General features: G+C 40.2%; 1 protein-coding gene across 7 annotated transcripts in view; it reads right to left on the bottom strand.

The window, feature by feature from the left end:
- Positions 1-6521: 6521 nt before the first annotated feature.
- Positions 6522-25983, bottom strand: part of BEGAIN (brain enriched guanylate kinase associated) — a 255234-nt gene continuing 235772 nt past the window's right edge. For 6 of the 7 annotated variants that reach the window (XM_038404268.2, XM_043516804.1, XM_043516803.1 and 3 more), the window contains 3 exons: positions 16379-16486; positions 11479-11562; positions 6573-8620 (listed from right to left, as the gene is read on the bottom strand). In XM_038404268.2, the coding sequence (XP_038260196.1) occupies positions 7250-8620; positions 11479-11562; positions 16379-16486 (1563 nt within the window). In that variant the 3' untranslated portion in view covers positions 6573-7249. Of the gene's footprint in view, positions 8621-11478; positions 11563-16378; positions 16487-25983 lie in introns of all 7 variants that reach the window. The other variant, XM_043516807.1, reaches the window with a different exon arrangement.

Raw genomic sequence — 25983 nt, forward strand, 5'->3', positions numbered from 1 at the left:
GCAATGTGCAGGATCCCCCTGAACACCTATCTTGCCAGACCCTGAGGCATCAAAATTCCAGAAACATGATTAAATTAAGAGCCCACAGAGAGGGGAACACTGGAGGAAAAGAAAAGCCAGTGACTGATTACATGGGAGAGAGTCAAAGGAAACCATGGGTAATGAACAAACTAACTTCAAACAAGAGAGGTATGATGTTCTGTACCTCATGGGAACACCCTACATCTCCATGTTCATCCTTATAAAATGATTGGATGTTATCCAATGCAAAGTTTGTCATGTTGGGTGTCTTCAGAAGGCTTATGATGCATTGAGCATTGTTGTTATAGTGATGTTATAGAATTGTTGTTATAGTAATGTTATAGGTTGGAATTTCATGTATATAGTTATGAGGCTGAAAATGTGTCCTCATGGCTTAAAACAGGCCCAGAGCAGAGGGGCAGTTCACACCTCATCAGGGCATCTGTGTGACAAACCCAGCCTAGCTTCATAGGAACAAAGGACACTGGCCTAGGTAGCAACAAAGGATCTGTTGGACACTTGAGTGAATCACCCCCCTTCCTTTGGTCAGTAGGGACTACAATGATGTAATGCTCACCTGACCCTGAACAAAGCCAAGAGGAAGGAAGGAACATGATAAAAGGGAGAGACTGTTTACCCTGCTCTTCCTCTCTCTTCCACCTACATCTACAGACATCACCACCAAGCGACTGGAGCGCTGATCAAAGGGGAGAGCCTGGCTGAAGGGCAACCAGCCAGCCTGTGGTGCATCTAAGCTTGTAAGGGCACTGAAAGTGTTAAGATGAGCTTAGAATGCATTTTGCTTTTTATTTCATTTGACCAAATCCAACTTGTTATGCTTTGACTTGTAATCTCTATCTTTGTAGTTAATAAATCTGTTTGTTTATTCTACCTAAAGCAGCGTGTTAGGTTTGAAGCGTGTCAGAGGCTCCCCTTGGGATAACAAGCCTGGTACATATCAATTTCTTTGTTAAATTGATGAACTCATATAAGCTTGCAGTGTCCAGCGGGCATAACTGGACACTGAAAGATGGAGGTTCCCAGGGTTGTGTGTGGGACCGGAGATATTGACAAGTATCATTTGCTTCCAAATAGCTGGGAGCAGCTTACATGCCAGTGGCTGTGCGTGAAGAGCCCAGGAGTGGGGGCTCTCACAGCAGAGCAGGGTAAGGCTGGCTCCCAGAGTCAAGGATTGGAGTGGCCTAGCAGATCACTGGTCCAGATAACACCAGAGGGGAACGTCACAGGGATGGAAAGTTTTTTTTTTTTTTGATGTCATCAAAATTTAGGCAGGATGAGAAAATCATTTCCCACCAAGCTCTTCTAGTCTTCCAGCATAAAGGGAAGAGACTGTCCCTATAGCTATGCTTTTACCTCATCCAGCACACCGAGGCCTGGTTCCTGTTTGTGGCCTTCAGGCCCTGCCATAATATAAATGTTTGTTAATGACAATAATGAGGTAATTGGTGCAAAGAAATTTGAGTAATTTAAATCTGCACATGGCAAAGTAGTGGGCAATATATTGTAGGGATCAATCCAGCAATGATCCTCAGGAGATGGACCGGATGAGTAAATAAGTGACAATTTGAGACTCTGCTGGGGAGACTATTAGAGCTTGATGGGAAATGATTTTCTCATCCTGCATAAATTTTCATGACATCAAATAACTCACAGCAGTCTCAGATATATGCTCCAGCATATATACTTACAGAGGGTGAAACAGGACTTTAGCCTCTTGAGGGCTAATCCAAAACCCAATTAAATCAATATGAATCTTTTCATTGACTTCAGTGGGCTTTGGGATTGGGTCTTTGGAATCTACTGCAGAGGACTTGAATGGCCTGAAACAACAGAACTGGATAAGAAGGCTCACAACCAGACTAGTTCTGCTCTGCTGGCTGAATTACAACAGGGCTGGTGTGGCTCAGTGCCTGAGGCACTCCAACAATGAGTTCCATTATTAGTTTGCAATTTAGTCCATAGTAAGGGGCAGTACATTGTTACACTGCCCCGGGAGCAGCCAGGGAGGAAGACTGTCACTTGGAGAATCACAGGCTCCCTTCTGGTCTTCCTGCTGCTCCAGGGAGGGAGTCAACTGTGATGGGTCTATTGTAGGGTATGCCACCTGATGTCTTGGTGTAGCAATGCTGCTGGGTGCAATATGGAAGGTGGAGTCAAGGCTCCACCTACTCCCTGCCTCCTCTTTTCCCTTCCCACCAGCTCTGCAGAACCTGCTTCCTCCATGCACGGGAAGAAGTGGTATGGTGCACCTTTCACCCTTTCTACTTCCTTTTGCCAGTGGACAGGATGGACCACTATCCAACCCAATGATAGCTATAAAAATATAAAGAAAAAGAGGGAGACCTCTCTGCAACTATACTCATGGAAGATTTTCAGGATACACATTTTTAAAGTCATTAACATACAAGATGCAGTGGTTGCCATTAAAAAGTCAACAATTCCCAAGAGTTACTTACCACACAATGTAATCTGAAATTATCACAGTTTCCCTCTAAATTTAGAACTGGTGATGTCTCAATAAGGTTCCTGTATGGTAAAGATTGGCATGAGGGTCTACCCACTCCCTGCTCCTCCAAACCACCGGTTAATTTTAACAGGTGAATGGATGAGCTAGGCAGCCACTGTACCATGTCTGAATTTCCATCTACCATATGTTAGTTAACTGAAATCTTCTCACTATCATTTGACACATTTAGCATACTGTGCTTAAGTCCTTTAAGAACATTTATTCTTTTTGACAATCTCATTTAGCTGCATGGATTTTTATTTTCCCTATAATTCATTTGACATCTATGCCTTCATATTTGTAGTTAACCTTTTGGATACCAGTATAAATCTATTTATCTTACTGGAGTGTTTCTTATTTCTCAGGTGGATTTCTGTTTTCTTAATTCCTTTGAGCACATATTTTCTTGTAACTCACTTTTGGTTCATTCCAGTCCTCTGTGAGTCTTGTACTTATTAGTGTCCTGCCCCATTAACTGCTCTGGCTTCAATTTCCATTTGCCATGATGGCTTTTTTGCACGTCCTCTCTACTAAACTGTTGAACGCTCCAATTTGTCTTTGTTTCTCCACCAGTATTGCCTGTGGTGATTTGAAAGAATTAATCAAAGTGAAAAGCCTGATCTACATACATACAAGCTTGAATTCCCTGAACCTTTGCCATAAAAGAGTCTGTGCTGTTTGATGGCTTCCCACATTAGCAATTCTATTTCTTGTGGTAGAAAATTAGGTTCACTCCTAGCCTGGAAGGAGCCACTTTGGAGCAAATCCTCTGCTATTGGACTTCAACAGAGCTATGTATGTACACAATGTACACCAGCTGAGGAGCTGCCCCTTTGTGTCTCTGGATTCACATGATCTTGCGGTTGTAGCAGGAACACCATACCCAACAAAAATACCAGTCAAAATCAGCTTTGCAATAATAAAAGGATGAAAATAAGATGCTTCAGGAGTTATTCTTTTTTTAGAGACCATCCTGACTTGTAAGTGTCCTTGAGAGAGCGAGCACTACATGTGTTGTGGACCATGTTTATAGCAAACTAGTTCAATATCCATTTAAGTTCAATATGAGGAGATACACCATGACCTCACAAAGTACTAAGCATGCACCTCTCATAGCCTACTCTATTTTAGCTAGTGTTAAAAATACTTAGCCTTCTAAACCCTTAGTAGTTCTTAGGTCTACACTTTAGTCATATTCTTTGTGTAATGAGAAAGCACAGCATTGCTAATATCATAGTGCATCTGATGAACTGAGTAATTAATCTGTAGCAAAACCTAAGAAGAAAGGCTTTTGAAAGCAGCCTAAAGAAAGTTGTTCAGTTACCTTTAGTGACCTCTAACTGCATACACCAATGATCTGTTCATTGATAAGGGGTTGTCAGGTGATTTGATTCCAAGCTAAAATAAATAAGAAGTGAAAATATGCAAAAAACAAACAAAAAAATGAACATAAAGAAAAACCACCAACCAGGCATTTACTGGCATCCCAACCTTCTTACATCTTAGACCTGTCATGGATCAATTGCTAGAGAAGGGAACCTCTTAGTCAAAACTAGAGTTGGTAGAAAAATGAAAAAATAGTTTCATGAAAAAATGCAATTTTTGACAAGTTTCAAATCGACCCATTTTATATTAAAAAAGATACTGAATTTTTAATTTTGTTCTCAATTTTTTTATTTAAAATTTGATCACAATGGTTATCAACATTTACTCTTTACTAAAAATCTGGTTTTCAAGAAATGAAAAATGGCAGGAAACTTTTTGACAAAATTTTTGATACACATTTGATAAATTCAGCTGAAAATACCAGAATTTTGTTTTTGCAAAAATAAGAAAAATGTTGATAGTACTGACAATTTTGCATGAAAACATTTGTTTTAAGAAAAAAGGTTATTTTATAATGAAAAAAATATTTTGTTCAAAATACATTGCCCAAATCTATTCTACAGTCTTGCATACTAGCATGTATAAACTGTGATCAAATATGCTGGAGGCTCCTATAACACATTTGAATGAGGTATGCAAGAAAGCATTGATACCGCATTAGAGTGAAAGAATAATAAAATCTTTTAAACAAGCAGGCACATAAAAGTGTGCATAGTATAAACCTAATTGTCCATAAATTGCTAAGGGTAGTAGTTACATAAGTATCAAATGATGAATGATAGTAATGAGGAATTAATAAACTCCTGGCTTCTGATTCAGTGAACATGAAGATTTATTGGCCTGAGAATTAAATATTGACTTGACAAAATGTAGAGGTCAGTTTTTACCTCTTGCACTAAATCTTCATATTCACTGAACCAAAAAATCAATATATTGTCTCATTCAAATATGTTATGACCATTTTTAAAGACTGGCTGCAATCCTATATCTCTGCATGAGCTTGCAGTAAGAATTTTTTTCAGTTTCCATTAGCCTTTTAAGGTTAGAGGGTTAGAAAACTTATTATTCACCTTGGGCCTAAGTCTGTCATACTTATTCTGGTCACAGGATACATTATGTCATGAGCAATTCGGTGGACTTCATAGGTCTATTCTCAGAATAAGGTGCTACTCAATATGAGTAAAGATGGCAAGATGTGACAGCCCCCAACAGCAATATTCTTGACCTTCAAAGCACAATGGGAATTTAGTGCCAGATTTTCTAAAGAGCTCAGCAAATACTTAGGCACATGAATAAGGGGCAGTTTTAAAGAGCTGAGAACACAGAGAACAATGGGGGCTGTTGGTGCTACGTGATTGAAAACCTGGCCTTGAGCAACTCATCAGTTTTCAGCCAGCTGAGACAATATTTTCTTCTAGTATGTAATATGAATTACATCATTAGTTAAGTTACCCGAGAAGTAATTTAGCTTTCCACTCTTAGCGCATTGGGTATTGGGTCTGTATTACACTAAATAAAGGTCCTCTATTCAGGGGCATCATAAACGTGTGTGGGATTATAAACCATATGAGATGAAGTCCGTGGATATGACTGGGTGACTAAGGACTTATAGCCATATTCTACCACCCTTACTACAGCATCGAGTCATATCTTATTCCATGAGTACTTCCATTAAAGATGAAGGTGAAGTCCATGGGACCCACTTTCATGAATCCTTTTCCTCTTCTTGTTTCTTCTATCTCCCTTCTGCTACTCTATGAACAGTACATTGTTAAGTGGAGAACAATTCTTAGGGACAAATGCAAAAATTACGAGTGAAATCCTGGCTCCATTGAAGTCAATGGCAAAACTCCCATTGACTTCAATGAGCCAGGATTTTACTGTATGTCTTTAAATGTTTCTATCTTTGAAAAATACTGAACCACACAAGAAAAAAATAGTACCTTTAGGTTGCATCCAGTCATGGAACATGCCATCCCCAAAGGAATTGGTTTGAGAAAGTCGTAATTACTGAAGTAGGTGTTTGAAGGGGGGGGTTGGTTTTCACCACTAACTACGGTGCTCATTATCAGTGCACACTGCATTATCCATCAAATCCTATTTGTACAATTCAAAAGAATATTAAATATCAATATAAATATCAATATAAATATCAAATTCTCCTCCTCAGCATGTACATCCTCTCCCACAGCTGTTTTGTCTTGTCTTCTTTCAGGCCGTTTTCTGCTGCTTATAATGAAATCACCCTTGCTGCAGTCATCCCTATTTTGTGGAATAACTCATCTGTGCCTGAGATTTTCATTCTGATAATTAAAAAAGGAAAACAAAGAGAGAGCATCACAAAAGGAACTGGTGAGGCATACATTTATTGGATTTTATATTATCTGGAGATTTTCCTTCTTTAGGGTTAAATAGGGCCTGATTCTCTGATACTTGAAGGTGTTGAGTAACCCCAGCAGGGTGCTGGGTGCCCTCAACTCCCACTGAATTTAATGGGAACCCCTTTCAGGATTGATCCCACAGAGAACAATTGTGAATAATTGCATCCCCCAGGATATATTTTAAAGAGGACAAAATCAAAATATTTCCACTGGTGTCTTTTATTAAGTAATGCAAAATACAGTACTAATTATGACACTTCATGCATTTTAGACAATATAAATGCAAGCCTACAGAAAATATGTGACCAAGAAACCCTCAATTACTTTGAGGTAGTATACAAGGGAAAGTAGGAAAGCAGAAACACAATGGAATAAAAGAACAAAATAATTGTATTATTTTGTGTGTACATTTTTCACTCAAATAAATTTGTATGAAAGAACTTAGGGTTCATTTCTGTTCTCATTTAAAAATATACTTTTTTAAATTCACCATTCTCATACATTTCAGCTTCACTTGACACAGAGTTGATGGTATCTTATCGAGTGGGTTTGATTTTTGTCATCACAATGATGATTTTTACCCTCTTCCTCCAAGAGTACAGGCACTGACGGCCTCATGCACAAAAATAAATAAGAAACCTGCTTGAAGGAAAAAGGTTGTTGCTCAAATAGCTTAGATTAAGGATAATCTAATAAATACCATTTTGTTTATAAAAATATTTCAGGTTTATAAAAGGGGGGAAAGGATGGTCTTCCAGATGGAAAGGATGTTGTGTGAAAAATGCTGTGTAATGTTTTTGTACAGATTGTTGTTTTAAACATACAGTACCATTTTGAATATATAATTTATAATAATCCTGTTTCTTAGAACCCTGTCATTCAAAAGAAATATCAAACGTTGTTTGTTTTTTCTTATTGCAGTTTTGGAAGCTATTTAATTTAGAAGGGTTCCATATAACTGTGCTTTTGTAAGACTGTCCTTTCGACTCAAACCAGTACTCCCAGTCCGTTGAAACTGCTGTTTGCTGTGAAGACTTGAATGGCTTCCTTGCTCCTTGGAAGACTGATGGATCTCTGAAGCCTCCATTGAACTCTGATTGAGGGATTCTGCTGAGCTGTTTGGGCTTACATCAACATATTCTCTTTTCAACACTGGGCTACTCTCGATATTTTTGCTACTGCACAATTGCATTGTGATCCTGTCATTTTTTTGGTCTCTTGGTTCTTTTGTTTTGTAAGAGGGCAACTTGTCCTTTTTACAGCTAGTGCTGATGTCAATGTTCAGGCCACTGTCTGTTCTGAGGAAGCAAGAATCCACAAGTCTATTTTGACAGATATCTTCTCCCTCTGAGAAGCTATCTCCTTTGTAACCAGCATAGATGGGGCTTGTTCGGCTCTCTGTTTTTTTTACAGGGCTGCTATAGTACTGCTCCGAAAAGCTACAGGGTGATAATCTGCCAGCGTTCCTGTAAGAATATGCACCAATGTCCTCTACGCTCAGCTGCCTCCACCGCCCGGGTAAGTCTTCTTCTGAAAGATGGGTGCTCATGCAGTCATTACGCATTTTCTGAGTTGCCAATGCCTGTTGTGTCGTTATGGCTGAGAAATGAAAAGGCTCATTGGCATAAGGTGGCAGAGTCCTAGTAAAAGTGGGAGAGTTCTCATTGTTATCAGCAAGTTCCATTTGCTGTACAGACTTCGACTTGGCAAACCTAGGACTTCCCTGATGTTCATAACTAGAACATGACTTTCTTTCAAACATTTCATCTCTGTTGCCCAGGTAGATTGCTTGCTGGGAGGCAGTCAGAGTGCTGGCCTGGGCGTTCTCTTTTTCCTCAGAGGTAACACTGAAACTGGAGTAGGAGCTTGAGGTTGGTAAAGAGGTAACATATTCCGGGAAGGCTTCATGAGAGAAGCTAGAATGGAAGCCATCTTCTTCTACAGTGCTGTCGGTAGAGTTCTGGGACCTCAAAAACCCCACATCTTTTACTTGCATATCAACACTTTGTCTTCTCTCCCTCCTCCTCTCCTCAGGGCAATAAAGGGCGGTGTCACTGCAGTAGATGTCAGACTTATATTGGGGCCTTTGGCCAAGCTTCCCAACAGAATCTTGAAAAGAGTGATCCCTTGCAGATGTACTTGACAAATGTGAAGACAAGCTGTTTGGCTCTGGTTTCTCCAGTACCTTAGCGATGACGCAAGTTGGTATGTTGTCAGCAAATGATGTGTGACACAAGGGTACAGAAAGGCTACATCCATGCTTTTCCAGATGGAGGCTGACTCTCTCCTGAAAGTCAGATGGCAGCTGTAACATAGAGAAGTGGTAGGGGGAAGGAAAATAGGAAGAAAGTCATTAATGGTGTCTAGCTACGCTTATGGAACACAGGTGAATGAGTGGACCAGACAGTATTTATTTCAGTATGTACAAGGTGTAAATCATTGTAGCTCCATTGATGTCAATGAGCGGTGCCAGTTTATACCAACTAAGAATCTAGCCCTTGGATTCTTACTTGACCCCCAAACACTGAACCTTTTGAGATTCACCCATCACTATTACTTTTTTACAACCACGATCAAATACCAGAAATAAAATTCTTCTGCTCCTTTATATCAATTATACAGTGGTCACTCTTAAAAGCTTACCAGTTGCATTATATCACTACATAAGGTCATTACTAAATAAATAGCTGTATTTCCTACAGTAGCATAAAGAGTACTGCAAATATTGAAGTAAGCATCCCTATTACTCTATGGCAAAAAGTTTTTAAGGGTGAGCACTGTGGAGAATGATTCCACATTGTATAATATATGGTTCCTCATTTTCCAGCTTCACTTGTGAGCTTTTATACTTGGTTTAACCCAGAGACCTTAAAGCATTTAAAATTTGATGTGATGTGAAATGGCAAGCCTGTTAGTTTGGCGTAAGATGATCGTCCTTTTTAATCTATACACATTCCATGATATTTTAAGTTAATTCTCATGTTGTTAATTTAATCCATGTATCCTCCATTTGAAATAAGGTATGTAATATTGCTGTTACTCTGGCAGATAGAAATATTAGTAATAGTAATTACAGATGCAACAAAGATTGAAAGAACAAGTTGTAAAATAAGATCATGTAAATCACCATAAAGGTGTGGTTACTATTGCAAAAGAAACAGATCATTTATCATGAAACTACTATGCTGCGTAGGTGCCATTTTTGTGAGAGCATACTGCAATAATTACACTACTGTTTGATCTATTTTATGCATTATTTATATATTTATATGCTGAAGTATTTTAAGGAAAAAAAGAACTATTGACCCCTTTTTGGCTATCATTCACTGAGGCCGGAATTAGTAAAACGGTATTGATATCATGTTAGTGGTACGGCATACCACAGCTCACATTCTTGTGTCATCTAAAATTGCTTGTTCATGGATTTGTCAAGGTATTCAATGCTTTGCAATGAATCCACTTATTTCATCTTTTTAAAGAAATAATTGTTCCCCACAATATACTCAGAGTTGCTGAGTAATAAATGCTTGCAGTGATAAATGCAATATTTGCCTCTACAGCTGAATAGATGACAGAGCTTTTGGAAATTAGGGGGGAAAACCAAACAAAAACCCAACTAACCAACCAACAAAGCCTCCACCACAACACACCATCCTGGATACTTTTCAGTAAGTGTTGGGTATATGTGGGGCCCAATCCTGGAAATGCTTGGGACCATGTACAGTGCTTACCGCATTGTTCTCAGCTGCAATCATTTGCAGGATCAGGACATTGGATAATTTGGAAGCTCTGCCTCTGTTCCAGTAAATCATTGTCCTTATTGACCAGACAGCCTCAGTTACCAGATGTATATAATATCTCTCAGCATTATACTGATATTGAAATAGTCAGTACATTTAGTATTTAGTTTTGCTCTAGTCTATCAAAGAACTGCATAAATGAGGCAATTTGAGAGCTCTGTGCTAATGAAACTGCTAAAAGAAGTTGGCGTGTTAGTAGCAATAATGTCTGCCATACAAACATACATCTTGGAGGTGCTGCCCAGTGTAAGACTGTTCCAAAAGTTGGTCTAGAAAAATACCAATCTCCTGCATTGAGATACCCATCCATAAGAATGAAGAATAGACCGGTAAGTTCCTGATCCAGTGCCTGTTAAATCCCATTGATCTCAGTGAGAGTAGGATCAGGCTGACAGTGTCTCAGAGGTCATGAGATAATTTAAAACCCTGGGGTGAAATCCTGTCACCACTGAAGTCAATGACAGTCTCAATTGACTTTAGTGAGTGGGGCCAGGATTTCACCTTAGGTTGTGGACATGTGGCTAAATGTTCATATTTTTTTCCTTATGTTTTGCTATGATTTGTACCATGCTATGACGCAAATACAGCCCTAATCATGATTTTTTTAAACCATTTGCCTCAACTTGAAAGGGTCAGTATCTCAAACTTCTGCTGTTTGGAAAGTTTAGGGATAAGTCTAATTTAGCCAAAGTTTACACTCTGAAAATCAAAGAGGGTTTTCTGTTTGCCTTAGAAAAAAATATCCTTTCCCATTAGTTTGTTTTAAAATTGATTTTTGGAATATAGTTGCATGTGCTGGGAAATAGCTTCATGGGGAAAATTGATCTTGGAAAGACACCTTGATAGAAAGACACCTTGATGCCAGCAGGATCTCATTGTTTCTTTTATCATTTTACATTATAGTGGCCTGAACATTCTTAGAGCTTTGATTATGCTAACATTTTTCTTTTTGCACAAGATCAATGCAGGCCCATTCCAATCCATACCAGCGCTTTTGGAAAAGAATACATCATCAATTTCATCTGAAGCTTGGATTTTGTTAACAATTCCCTCAGCTGAAGTGGTGTTGGAACAGTTTGTATAGTGGGGGTGCTGAGAGCCATTGAACAAAACTGTAAATCCTGTATATGATGGAAATCACTTCAAGCCAGGGGGTGCTGCCATGCTTCCAGCACCCTTAGTTCCAGCACCTCTGCTCAGCTGTACAGAAAACCAACAGATATATACATCCCTTTCTGTTTCTTAAAGGAGAAAAAAATCAGAGCTTTAAAGGCAAACAGGTTTTGGGATTGATCACGCATGAATATTCTGTTTTCCAAGAAACATTATTTCTTTGCATATTCATTAAGTTTAATCACATTACCTCAGAAAGCTTATGTGCCCTGTCGTAATTCTTGCTGCCCTGGAGCAGCTGAGCAGCTAAATTGCAGTCCTTTCTATAGAGCTCCTAAAAAACAAAAAAAGTCTGATTTTTATGGCTTGCAACTAGCCTAAGGCTTTGATTCTTGTTCCCATTTCTGGACAAACTTTGTATGTTTTACTCTGGGAAAATGCAGAGCACATTTTCTTTTTCTAATTCATTAGGTTTCTGTTTTTCTTACATGCTCCTGAAATTTCCTGGTTATCAAAGGAAATGTTGGAGGGAAAAATGGACCAGAAAGAGAAATTTTAAACAGTATTACTTAACAAGTCTGCAATTAGTGTATTGGGTGAATACTTACCATGGGGAACTCAGCATTACGTAGTAAGCATGCCTGAGAGACTGAGTTCACCTATAACAAAGGTAAACTCTACAATGAAAAGGAAATTTGACTTAAGCATAAATATTCTCTACTAAATATCCCCTCAAATCACTTACATACCATTTTAGAGATACTTAGAATAGTCTCATCAGGTTGTAGAGGGGAATTCATCATAGATATTGTTTTAATGTTTTTTTTTTAATTTTTGTTGTCTCTTTCTTCCCTGTGTGAATTCCCCTTGGTACTTCCTGGTTCACTAAAGATATCCCAAAATGCCTCATTTGGTGACATCAAATACTATGGCTTGCAATGAGACTTAAGATATTTGCAATTTTGTTACATTCTGCACTACATTTAACGAACCAGGAAGTAGCAAGAGGATTTCACACTGAGGAGAAATAAATGGGTTAGTTATGTTCTTTCTATGCTGATTGGCTCCTTCAGCCTGTTTAGTGGGGGAATCCAGAACAGAAATCTGTGCTCAACTACATATTCAGTCTTGCTTTGTACTATTTTAGCACACATGACTATCCTCTTTTCAGAGTAGCAGCCGTGTTAGTCTGTATTCGCAAAAAGAAAAGGAGTACTTGTGGCACCTTAGAGACTAACAAATTTATTAGAGCATAAGCTTTCGTGAGCTACAGCTCACTTCATCGGATGCATTTGGTAGAAAAACACGAGGAGAGATTTATATACACACACAGAGAACATGAAACAATGGGTTTATCATACACACTGTAAGGAGAGTGATCACTTAAGATAAGCCATCACCAGCAGCAGGGGGGGGAAGGAGGAAAACCTTTCATGGTGACAAGCAAGGTAGGCTAATTCCAGCAGTTAACAAGAATATCAGAGGAACAGTGGGAGGTGGGTTGGGGTGGGGGGAGAAATACCATGGAGAAATAGTTTTACTTTGTGTAATGACTCATCCATTCCCAGTCTCTATTCAAGCCTAAGTTAATTGTATCCAGTTTGCAAATTAATTCCAATTCACCAGTCTCTCGTTGGAGTCTGTTTTTGAAGCTTTTTTGTTGAAGGATAGCCACTCTTAGGTCTGTAATCGAGTGACCAGAGAGATTGAAGTGTTCTCCAACTGGTTTTTGAATGTTATAATTCTTGACGTCTGATTTGTGTCCATTTATTCTTTTACGTGGAGACTGTCCAGTTTGGCCAATGTACATGGCAGAGGGGCATTGCTGGCACATGATGGCATATATCACATTGGTAGATGCGCAGGTGAACGAGCCTCTGATAGTGTGGCTGATGTGATTAGGCCCTATGATGGGCCTATGACAAGCCTACCTTGCTTGTCACCATGAAAGGTTTTCCTCCTTTCCCCCCCTGCTGCTGGTGATGGCTTATCTTAAGTGATCACTCTCCTTACAGTGTGTATGATAAACCCATTGTTTCATGTTCTCTGTGTGTGTATATAAATCTCTCCTCTGTTTTTTCCACCAAATGCATCCGATGAAGCGAGCTGTAGCTCACGAAAGCTTATGCTCTAATAAATTTGTTAGTCTCTAAGGTGCCACAAGTACTCCTTTTCTTTTTATGACTATCCTCTGATGCAGCATCTATAGGGCCACTGATATACAACTTATGCAATGTTCCACTTTGTTAAGGTGTGATTACTGATGAAGCTTATTTTCAGAAGTAAGCCTTATGGTTGTGCAAAGATGTGTCACAGAAAGGATTAAGAACCCTACAGACACCAGGCCATGCAAAACTTGTAAACATTTTATAATGTTTAGAGAGAAAACGCATTTGTGATTAAAATAGCTTCATTTTTTTTTCTGGGTGCTAATTCTGTAATTTCATTGCATGCAGACTTCTCCTTTCTATTTATTCTCTTAAAAAAAGTCAATTTTCTCTAAAAGAACAAAGGGGAAAAGTCTCTTTTCTGAATACCTCTTTTGAGAAAATATAGCTAATATGCAGAATCAGTTCCACAAGAAGGTCCTGGGATCACCTTGCTATGAATGTGGGAAAAGCCAAAGTAGATTTTCTTTGGTCCTGTTGGATCTACATTGGCAGACTCAAATGCTCTTAAACAATATTTGCAAACTATGATGCTTTATTTTATTTTATTTTATTTTATTTTATTTTATTTGGCTTTCTATATACCTCTCTCTCTCTCTCTGCCTCAAATATAAAGACTATATATATAAGTAAACAACAGTTACCAGGTAATTCTGTTTTTCATTGGATGTTAGTGACTCAGACCCTGACTCTGGAAAACAGATGCAAACAGTAGGAATCCAAACATTTAATTTAAAAACAAAATCTCTGTTGCATGTGCATATGGTTCTGGCATATTTTACGTACGTATCATACTTCCAGCATATTGCTGCACAATATAAAACCAAAGACAGCTACTTTAGATTCCTAATGGCACAATTTGGCACTCAAGAATGAAATCGTTCCTATGTCTTATCCCTTATTTCAAGACTGGCTGCTTTACTGTCTGTGAAGATATGGCCATAGAAAGTGTAGAACACATTTTTTGAGACTTTTTTTATATTAAACGTCTTCCAAAAAATGTATGAAAAATGTATGTAGAAAATTGCATTAGTTGAATGTAGTGGATTTACCTTATCCCCAACATGATGGGATACACTATCTGACTGGGATCAATCATCTCTTTGAATACAATATTAATCTGGATTCGAACCAGACAAGAGTGCAGCAAGTAGAGCAATAATCAATAAGTGGCATCGGAGGGTGTCTTGTATTCCATCACATATTTTCTGAATTTAAGGTATTGTTCACTAGTGATCCCCATAGTGTGGGGGGAAATATCATCCACTTAAGAAATGTCAGCAGGGCAAGGATACGCTTTTTGTCTCATAAGGTGCTCAACAGCTTCTCTAGTTAACAATTATGTATAATATGGAAGATCTATGTGGTAGTTCTTGAGCACAGTACACTGGACCAATTTCATCCCTCAGGTTCACCAATGCAACTCCATTACCAGAGGGCAGGATTTTGCCCACCGTGACTCCTCAGGTATGAGGAGATGAGTACAGGCCTCAGTCTTGGCTGGGGCCTATAGGCTCTGATGTAATTCAAATACTGAATAATAATAGTGATAACAACAACAACAGCTTCTTGGAGGATGCTCCATATTCTAGTTCAATCCAATATGACTATTTTTAAATCACCTCAATTGAAAACTGCAATTGGTTCACATGTGGGATCAAATCCTGCTCTCATGCAATCCCATGGATGTCAGTGGAGTTGCAAGGGTATAACTGTGGGCAAATGTTTACCCAATTTCATTTATACCAGTGTAAATCTGGAAAAATTCCATTGACTTCAGTGGAATTACACCACATTTACATCAGTATATTTGTAACCAGAATTAAGCCTATTGCACTTACAGGGTTCTTTTAGTTACAGGTATTAGAATAGTGGGAATAACAAATGTATTCCATTTTTCTGACACCCTTATTGCGGTACAAACTAAGGGCCAAATTTTGAACTTCTTGCTCCCATTAGTAAGATGTTACTTGTATGAGTGGTCCTATTAAACTTAATGGGGCTATTTGTGGAATAAGATACTCTCGAATATGACTAAGGGTTCATATATATGGGACCCTACAAGAATGTCCTAAAAAGACTAGAATGTCTTCTCTAGTATAAGTATTTTTCTTAATATCTCCATTTGGGGAGTGGGATTATAATGAACTAAAAACATGCAATCTGCCCCTTTCTGCCACATCCTTTGAAGTTTGTACAGGAGAACGATTTCATGAGCTTGTTTGCCAGTTTCAAAATGCATGATAATTTTCAGCAATATTTGATGAGATGCATGACAGTTGCAAAGGACATTTCATGTTTCATTTCATACAGAGATAGATACAACACTACACCATGAGCTAGCAGGGGAAAACCTAAATTCTGGGGCTAAGATGGGTCAATCCTGCAACCATTCCTTGTGCGAATAGCGCTTACTAATGCTAGGAGTCCCATTCCAATGAGTAAGGATTGGCTAATCTGATCCCTTTTGTGAGATGAAAAGATCAAATGAAAGGTAGCAACATTTAGGGCCATATATCGGGATCATAAGCATCTGTAGAATTCTCTTTGACGCTTATGTGCAATGCAGGACCTTCACCATACAGTACCTAGGGACATATGCTTCCATCAGTCTGCCCAGTGACCTCCACTGAATCTTACATAAAACCCAATAGCAGAATAACACCTTTTAAAAGTATTTAGAAAGCTGCATTATAGCTTTGTTTAAAATTAGTGTCCCTAAATCCTTATAATTTTTTGCATAGAGAAAAAAACCTGAAGGAACAGTCACAGCAACATGGTAATTGAATTGTAAGAAAAGCTAAAATTATACAGTGAAAGAAATTCCAAACATAGTAATGTTTCTGATCCTAGAATTGACAAGTCACATTTACTGTAAACAATAGGTAATGATTCTATAATTACATATAATTACATATAAAATGTATTGCCTAATTCACTTTCACACATAATCTTGAGAAATATCCATAATTAAATACTTACATTATCTTCTGATAACTTATCTATTGTCACCTTGGCTTCTATTAAATGATTATTGAGCGCTATTATTTCATGGCTTAAAGCCCTTTTTTCCTCTTCGTAATGTTGACCCTGTGTATAAAAAATAGATTGGTCAGTATTTTTTCCCCCTGTGATATAATTCCTGAAAAATACTCATAGCATGATGCCATTTTCAAAGCCAGAGGGATGCACAACATAAACCAAGTATGTTCCCTACCGGCTGCCAGTTAAACTGCTACTTTCACTCAGCACACTAGGTGATCTGCTGTGTAAATGTGAAGACCAAATGTATTCAGAAAAAAAAAATTTAGACAATAGGAAATAAATTGCAAAGACTACCTGAATTGATCATCCTCTACTATCCATAGGTTGCACTTGGGTTTCCAACCTGGAGAGGTGGATCAACCCTGGCTTTCATGCTAACAAATTCTCCAAAAAAAAAGTTCCAATCACACCATTTTCTTCCATTTTCACCAAGCAGGAGGAGCAAATAGTCACAGAAAATAACAGGACCATTTACTTTTCTGGGAGGTCCCAGAGATAGACAAATCTCTTTTGTTTGTTTCTAAAGTTCATTTCCAAGATGAGTGGTTTGCCTGATGAGCGGAGAGTGGAACATCTGGAGTAAGAGAAAAAAATTTGAAATGATTGGAACTTTTTTCTCCCCACTTTCTTTTCTGCCCACTGTGCTGATCAGATTGCAAGGATACCCATGATGTTTATAGCAACATTTTGTGATTGAAAACAAATCAGCACAAAAGATGAGGTGTAACTGGCCCATAACCTATTGTGTCACCTCTTAATACTTCAGCATTTCTTCTACTATGTAGAATAAAAATACTATCTTAATTCTATAGATGGGGCACACAGATTAAGTGACTTGCCCAAAGCCACATAGATTCTGTGGCAGAGATGGTAACCATGAACCCAGATTTCTGAGTCCCAGTCCAGTGGGCCTTTCACCCTTCCTCACTAAAGCCCTAGTCAAAGCCCACTCAAGGCAATATAGGTATGTCTTCACTGCATCAGGAGTGAGCCTGCCAGCCCGGGCCCACAGACTTGTGCTAACAGGGCTTGCACTAGTGTGCAAAAATAACTGTATAGACAGTGCTTTGACATTGCAGCTTAGGCTCTGAAGCACATCCCCCCGCCTCCAGACTTCAGAGCCAAAACTCCAGCCCGAGCCACAACATCTACACAGCTATTTTTAGCTCACTAGACTGAGTCCTGTTAGCACAAGACTGTGGAGCTGAGCTGGGAGACTTTCCATTGACTTCAGTAGACTATGGATCAGACTCTAACTCAGACAAAACTGACTTCAAGTGAGCTTCGCCTGTGTAAGGACTGCTAGGTTAGGCTCTTGAAGCAGTGGGGTGAGAGATTCCAATCACAGGAAGTTAGCTCTTTCGTTGTGATCCCTTCAGCATAGCTGCCTGAGAGAAACATGCAAGACAAACCTGAGATGTTGGGTTGGGGACACTGCTTCTTCATCAAAATACTGTTCACAGCAATTATCTAGTAAGATCTTTTTTAAAAATCCACACAGCAAATCAGAATACCAAGCAAGTTAACCACTGGCCTACTTCTTTTCTGCTTTGACTCCTCACTCTAGCAATGGGTCCAGCACCTGACTTTTCACTGTAGATTTCTTTTAAAAAGTTGTGAAGGATTTTTTCCAACAGGCAAACTGTACTAGATAGTTAAATTTCCCAAGTGCCATGTGTGTCAGTGTGACAGAATCAAGGAAAAGGCTTCCATCACTACAGGCTCAGAGTTGTCTGATAATTGACAGCAGTGGGAGTTAGGTGTCCTGAGGGCACCAAACAAATATCAAGGTTAATTATCTGGCTGTGGAGCAGGTGGCTATAAAAAGAGATTATAAAAGCAGAGAGTGGCGAACTTTACATACTAAGCAGCTCTTCAAAGAAAAGCACATTCTAAAATTATCGAAGGGAACTTGGTGCTTGTTTTAAAAAGTGTCAGGCTGACTGAAGCTCCCTTCTTGTCAACAGAAAGGGACAGGACCGGCAACGAGAGTCCAAGATTCTCCAGATTGTGTCGTCTTCTTCGGACTGTCCCATCACCCTGACCTGGAATGATCATTTATGGGTAAAAGGGTATTCAGTCTCCATGACCATTCTGGCCTTGGCCTCGCCGAGCAGACCACCAGTCAGACTAGCAACTAGTGCCAGTGTTGGTGATGGCTTGTACATATGCAGTGGAAAAGCCAAAGGATAAAAAGCTCCAACATCTTATTTTTCAAAAGAGACTAAGGCCTGTAGGAGCCTGAGTCCCACTGCCTTTCCATTAGTCGTAGGCTCCTAAGGGACAGATTTTAAAAGATATTTAGGTGCCTAGCTCAACGGAAGCGTGGTGCCTAGGTGCTTTTGTAAATCCCACTAGGTACCTTTACAGATCTGGCCCTTAGTCACTTTAGGGTTCGATTTTCAAAGGCATTCAGGTGTCTAAAGATGCATTAGGCATCTGGTGGAACTTGCAGATCTGACCAGAAAATCAATGGAAGTGAAGTGCCTAACCTGCTTAGGCATTTTTTAAAATCACAGTAGGTGCCTATCTGCATTTTTAGGCATTTAAATACCTTTGAAAATCTGGCCTTCGGCTCCTAAGTCACTTAGATGCTTTTGAAAATTTTACCCAAGGTCTATTGTATGCAGATTTAATTTTTAAGATATCCCAGTATATGATAGACACATTGCACTAAATACCGCTTGCAGCTGATGAATTCTCAACCAGTTGGGTTTCCATTTGCTCTCAGTCTCCCTGAATTCAGTAGTTCTTACTTCTGTGCAATAGAACTGAATTGGGCCCCACTATATTTTCCAATGTTGGAAGGTTTTGGACAAACTAGGATTTATATCCTATATCGATGGCTGCATATGAAAAGGACTGGCAGCAATACCTTCCACTACATTGAATAATACTGAATATGGTTGAATAACGGTTTCCATTTTAATTTAGTTACTGATAGCTTGTCACTCTGACATTTTCCAGCCTTGGTGTCTGCCCAAATGTGACTGGTTTATTAAAAAAGTTTCATAGACTTCTCATAATTAGAAATTACATTATTAATGTCAGCCGTCCTGAGGCAGAAAGATAGGGACAAATTCTCTGCTGGTGTCAGTTGGTGCAGCTCTATTGAAGTCAATGGTGTTTACACTAAAAAGGGATTTGGTCCATAATATCAACACAACACAGTGTCAGGGTTAGCAAAGAGGTGTGGGGTACGGTGTTTTAAGTATGCTGATGACACCAAATCCTGCATGTCTGACGTGGACAATGCAGTTCAGTGCCTCAGCCAGCATCTAGCTGTGATTGGGGCATGAATAAAAACAAGCTGGTTGAAGCTCAATCCCGACAAGACTGAAGTGATGCTGGTACCACTGGAAGAGATGGCGGAGGTATTATCAAAGCCTTTGACTGAGGGAGTATGTCCACTATTTGTTACGGCAAGTTGCAACTTAGTGGTGATTTCAGACCCCCAGCTGCTGTTCGATGATCATAGTGCACCAGTAATGCAATCAACTTTTTACCACTGAATCTAGTTAAGAGATTGTGACTTTTCTTTTCAGACGTGGACCTTGCCACTGGTATCCAGGCCCTTCATAGAATCATAAAATATTAGGGTTGGAAGAGACCTCAGGAGGTCATCTAGTCCAACCCCCTGCTCAAAGCAGGACCCACCCCAACTAACTCATCCCAGCCAGGGCGTTGTCAAGCCGGGTGTTAAAAACCTCTAAAGATTCCATCACCTCCCTAGGTAACCCATTCCAGTGCCTCACCACCTTCCTAGTGAAATAGTTTTTCCTAACATCCAACCTAGATCTCCCCCACTGTAACTTGAGATCATTGCTCCTTGTTCTGTCATCTGCCACCACTGAGAACAGCTGAGCTTCATCCTCTCAGGAACCTCCCTTCAGGTAATTAAAGGCTGCTATCAAATCCCCCCTCACTCTTCTCTTCTGCAGACTAAATAAATCCAGTTCCCTCAGCCTATCCTCATAAGTCAAGTGCCCCAGCCCCCTAATCATTTTCTTTGCCCTCCGCTGGACTCTCCAATTTGTCCACGTCCTTTCTGGACGCAATACTCCAGATGTGGCCTCCCCAGTGCCAAATAGAGGGGAATAATCACTTCCATCGATCTGCCGGCAATGCTCCTACTAATGCAGCTCAATATGCCATTAGCCTTCTTGGCAACAAGGGTGCACTGCTGACTCATATCCAGCTTCTTGTCCACTGTACTCTTAGGTCCTTTTCTGCAGAACTGCTGCTTAGCCAGTTGATCCCCAGCCTGTAGCAGTGCATGGGATTCTTCCATTCTAAGTGCAGAACTCTGCACTTGTCCTTGTTGAAGTTCATCAGATTTCTTTTGGCCCAATCCTCTAATTTGTCTAGACCCTAATTACTCTGGACCCTAATCCCTACTCTCCAGGGTATCTACCTCTTCCCCCAGCTTAGTGTCATCTGCAAACTTGCTGAGGGTGCAATCCATCCCATCATCCAGATCATTAATGAAGATATTGATCAAAACCAGCCCCAAGACTGACCTCTGGGGCACTCCGCTTGATACCGGCTGCCAACTTGACATTGAGCCATTGATCATTACCCATTGAGCCTGATGATCAGCCAGCTTTCTATCCACCTTATAGTCCAGTCATCCAATCCATACTCTTTCAACTTGCTGGCAAGAATACTTTAGGACACCATATCAAAATCTTTGCTAAAATCAAGGTATATCATGTCCACTGCTTTCCCCATATCCACAGAGCCAGTTATCTCACCATAGAAGGCAATCAGGTTGGTCAGGCATGACTTTCCCATGATGAATCCATGTTGACTGTTCCTTATCACCTTCCAGTGCTTCAAAATGGATTCCTTGAGGAACTGCACCATGATTTTTCCAGGGACAGAGGTGAGGCTGACTGGTCTGTAGTTCCCTTTTTTAAAGATGGGCACTATATTTGCCTTTTCCCAATTGTCTGGGACCTCCCCCGTTTGTCACGAGTTTTCCGAGATAATGGCCAATGGCTCTGCAATCACATTATCCAACTCCCTCAGTGCCCTCGGATGCAGCGCATCCAGCCCCATGGACTTGTGCATGTTCAGCTTTTCTAAATAGTCCTTAACCTGTTCTTTCATCACTGAGGGCTGCTCACCTCCTCCCCCTGCTGTGCTGCCCAGTGCAGCAGTCTGGTTGCTGATCTTGTCTGTGAAGACCAAGGCAAAAAAAGCATTGAGTACTTTAGCTTTTTCCACATCATCTGTCACTAGGTTGCCTCCCCCATTCATTAAGGGTCCCACACTTTCCCTGACCTTTTTCTTGTTGCTAACATACCTGTAGAAACCCTTCTTGTTACCCTTCATATCCCTTGCTAGCTGCAACTCCAATTGTGCTTTGGCCTTCCTGATTACATCCCTGCATGTTCGAGCAATATTTTTATATTCCTCCCTAGTCATCTGTCCAAATTTCCACTTCTTGTAAGTTTCCTTTTTGTGTTTAAGCTCACTGAAGATTTTTCTGTTAAGCCAGGCTGGTCTCCTGCCGTATTTGCTACTCTTTCTGCACATCGGGATGGTTTGTTCCTGCACCCTCAATAAGGCTTCTTTAAAATACAGTCAGCTCTCCTGGACTCCTTTCCCCCTCATAATAGCCTCCCGGGACTCTGCCCATCAGTTCTCTGAGGGAGTCAAAGTCTGCTTTTTTGAAGTCCAGGGTCCGTATTCTGCCTCTCTCCTTTCTTCCTTTTGTCAGGATCCTGAACTCGACCATCTCATGATCACTGCTGCCCAGGTTTCCACCCACTTTTATTTCTCCTACCAATTCTTCCCTGTTTGTGAGCAGCAGGTCAAGAAGAGCTCTGCTCCAGTTGGTTCCTCCAGCACTTGCACTAGGAAGTTGTCCCCAACAATCTCCAAAAACTTCTTAGATTGTCTGTGCACTGCTGTATTGCTCTCCCAGCAGATGTCAGGGTGATTGAAATCCCCCATGAGAACCAGGGCCTGTGATCTGGAAACTTCTGTTAGTTGTCCGAAGAAAGCCTCGTTTACCTCATCCTCCTGGTCTGGTGATCTATAGAAGATGCCCACCACGACACCACTCTTGTTGCTCTCGCCTCTAAACTTTGGGTTATTTACTCTAATCCAAAGACTCTCAACAGGCTTTTCTCCAGTTTCATACTGGAGCTCTGAGCAATCATACAGCTCTCTTACATACAGTGCAGCTCCTCCACCTTTTCTCCTCTGCCTGTCCCTCCTGAACAGTTTATACCCATCCATGAGAGTGCTCCAGCCATGTGAGTTATCCCACCAAATCTCTGTTATTCCAATCACATCATAGTTATGTCAAGAGTATCCTACTGAACTGCACTCTCATGGGTCCATTCCTTTAAATCATTTGGAGGCTCAGGCTGGTGCAGAATTCAGTGGATTGTTTCATGAGCGGGACCCTTCACTGGGAACATGACACCAGTGTTCTGGGACCTGCACTGGCTGTCTAGTGGTGTCTGGGTAGAAGTTATGGTGTTGGTTATGACCTATAAAGTCCTAAAATGGCCTAGGAATGGCCTCCCTGTGTCATAATGCCACTGCTGCCATCAGCAGGGGTGTTCAAATTGCATCCCTTTTATTAAAAAAGAGAAGGGGTAGCTGGCAAATCATTCTTGGTGAGGGTGCCAAGACTCTGGAACTTGCTTCTTCTTGGTCCAAAATAGAGAGAATTTGGTACCCCTGTTGGCATACTGCAAAAGACACCAATTCCATAGGGTTTTTGAAAGGGCTTTCCCTAACAATAAAGGGTGGAAATGAGTTTCTGATGGTGTCTGACTGGCTGAGTTCATCACATTGTATAATTAGCAAAGGTGCTAAAGTGCCTAGAGCTGTGGATAGGCATCTTATTTTTAAATAAAAAATAGTTTAAAATCCAAATAAATAAAAATCATTCATCAAAGTATGGAGCTGGTCAGTCTCCTGTCATGGCCTGGAGGTTCCCATTCTCAGCTCTTAATTCTTCTGCTCCTGACCAGCAGTTTCAGTCTTCTGATTTGGAGAGCTGAGGAGATGCCCTAGATAAGAATTGCTCTAGACAGGATTTCTATGGTTACAGCCTGAGACCCCAACTGTGAGAGTTCTAACTCATAGTCTTCCAAATCACCCATGGCCATAGACTCAGAGCTATGCCAGGAGCAGCATAGGACAGTGTTCTGGCCATGGGAACCTATGACCAGTAACGATGGGTCAGCAACCAGAGACTCACCCCAGCAAAGGGATAGCAGGCAGGGGAGCCGGAGCCCTCGCCACCAGAAATCAAGGGGCAAGAAGCAGCCAGAATTTGACCCCCTTAGAATCTGGCAGCCCAGCCAGAGCATCCTCAGCAGATGACAGGATGCAGCTAGATCCCCCTTCCAACCCAGAGCAAGCAGCAGGCAGTACGAGGGCTAGCAATCTGACCACAGTCCTCCAACCAGTGCAGGACAAGTAACAATTAAGGGCAGAGTCTCAAAGAGCAGCCTGAGTTATCAGGGCACCAACCCGAAGAGATTGCAGAGTCAGCCAGGAACACCGCATTTCCTGTGTCTCTAAAGCTTGTTTCATGGTGCAGCCATGTCAGACTTAAATTCTGCTATCTAGGACATTTGCTGTCACTTACATAAATGAGGCAGTGCATAATAATAAAACATGCAAATTTTCAAATTAAGGCATTGAGTCATTTGCATATAATCTCCAGATTTCTGGACCTTGAGCCTTAACAGGTATGAAAACACACTTTGTGAGGCAGAAGTACAACATACCACATTCTTGTTATAGTTTGATAGATTGTTACAATATATGGTGGGAATTTCAAAAATACTCACCTTTAGCCTAATTATACAGTGGGAGCAAAGATAGATCAGTTCTGAGAGTTTTTGAAAATCTCATCCACATTATTCCTAGGATATGAAGTGGCCAATTATTTATGTAAATGGAAAGCAAACCTTAATAGACATATAACTGTCAGTCATTGTGCAGCAGAGACCTTAGAATACAAAGGGACTGGAACCACTTCAGGTTATAAATAAGCGGGAACCTTCAGGTCAAAGCCTAGCTCACAGTATGTGCAAGGCAACCTCACAACTACCAGTGAGCATTAAATCTGGCTTCTAGCATCACTGTGCAGTGCATAAATGTTTGTGGCAAATAAAAAACCCCAAAACAGTGTTTGGGTTTGTTTACAGATTAATGAACCATTTATGTTTGGTGGGTTAGAATAAGGACCACCATATTTAGACTATCTGCTTCTGTTTTTTCACGTGCATAACTGTGAACAGGCATAAAGAATTTAAGGGATTAAGAATATAAATGAGTATCAAAAGCAGAACAAAATGACCTACTTAATACTCTAATTGTTTGTCAGTGGATCTGTGAAGGCTCATACTATTGTCCTTCAAGTGAAGTCAGCCAAAAAGTTATCTCTTTGATACTAACTTTTAGACCCACTTCAGTGCTTTGAAGGACAACGATTTCAGCTGTTGGAGGAATTCCTCCAATAAAGTTCTGTCATCCTCAGAGTCAAGATCACTTGCTGATTTCTTTGCCATCCATAGAGAGCTTTGAGGTGTGCACAGACCCTTTAAAATCAGTCTCATTGATGCAAATGAAAGGGCGGGCTTGTGGAAATGTCACATTCAGTTTGGCAGGTATGAAAATCCTGTTCTTGAGGTTCCCTTCAGGGGAACATGTTGCAAACCTCATTTGTGCAGGCATTCTATCATCTCTCAAAACTGAGCAGTGATTGATGATGTCCAAAGCTTGCTAAAACTTTAACTGCATAAAATGAGATGAAGAACGGCAACCGGTCAACAGCCCGCTCTTTAGCCTAGTGCTTAGGTAAACTGGGTCAATCTTTGTTGATTTCTTCTGAAATAGTTGTACATTTTCTTAAAAACAGCTTGGGGTTTGGGCAGTAAGATGTTAGAATGAGCTGGCCATCACCACATAACAATCTATGATTGGCTTTTCCAGAGGGTGACAGGTTGAACCCTGATAAATCTTGTTGTGTGTTTTTAATATTCAGTTACTTTTATAGTGCACATAGAGATGGTATTGGGTAACCATTGATTTACTTACACAGAATGAATCTTTGTAGGAGGAAATTTGCAGAGGCACAGATGACAGATAAGCATCTTACCTCTAATTGACTTTCAAGGGGAATTAAGCACCTAACTGCCTTTTGTCTTGAAAATCTCCGGCATAATTATTAATGGGGTAAAACACTTTGTTCTGCAAATAATTTGTAGTAATGTTTAGAAAGTGAAAAAAACAGTCTCTAGCAAGTAAGTACCAATCAATTCGCTTAGGGCCAGTTTCTAATACATTTACTTATACTTTGAAGTTAACGAGTCTTGCACTCTTAAGACACTTAGGCACTTTTGAAAATCTCACACTTTGGTGCCTTCAGAGCCTAAGTACAAGCATGGACTTCAGAGCCTAAGTACAAGGCGCATATTTTGAAAAATTTGGCTGATGAATACATGGAATAAGTTTGTGGCTGAACATGAGTGAGGGTCTAAATTGTGATGACGTCTAGCAGGTTG

Source organism: Dermochelys coriacea, chromosome 6 (assembly GCF_009764565.3).
Source record: "Dermochelys coriacea isolate rDerCor1 chromosome 6, rDerCor1.pri.v4, whole genome shotgun sequence".
NCBI lineage: Eukaryota > Metazoa > Chordata > Testudines > Dermochelyidae > Dermochelys > Dermochelys coriacea.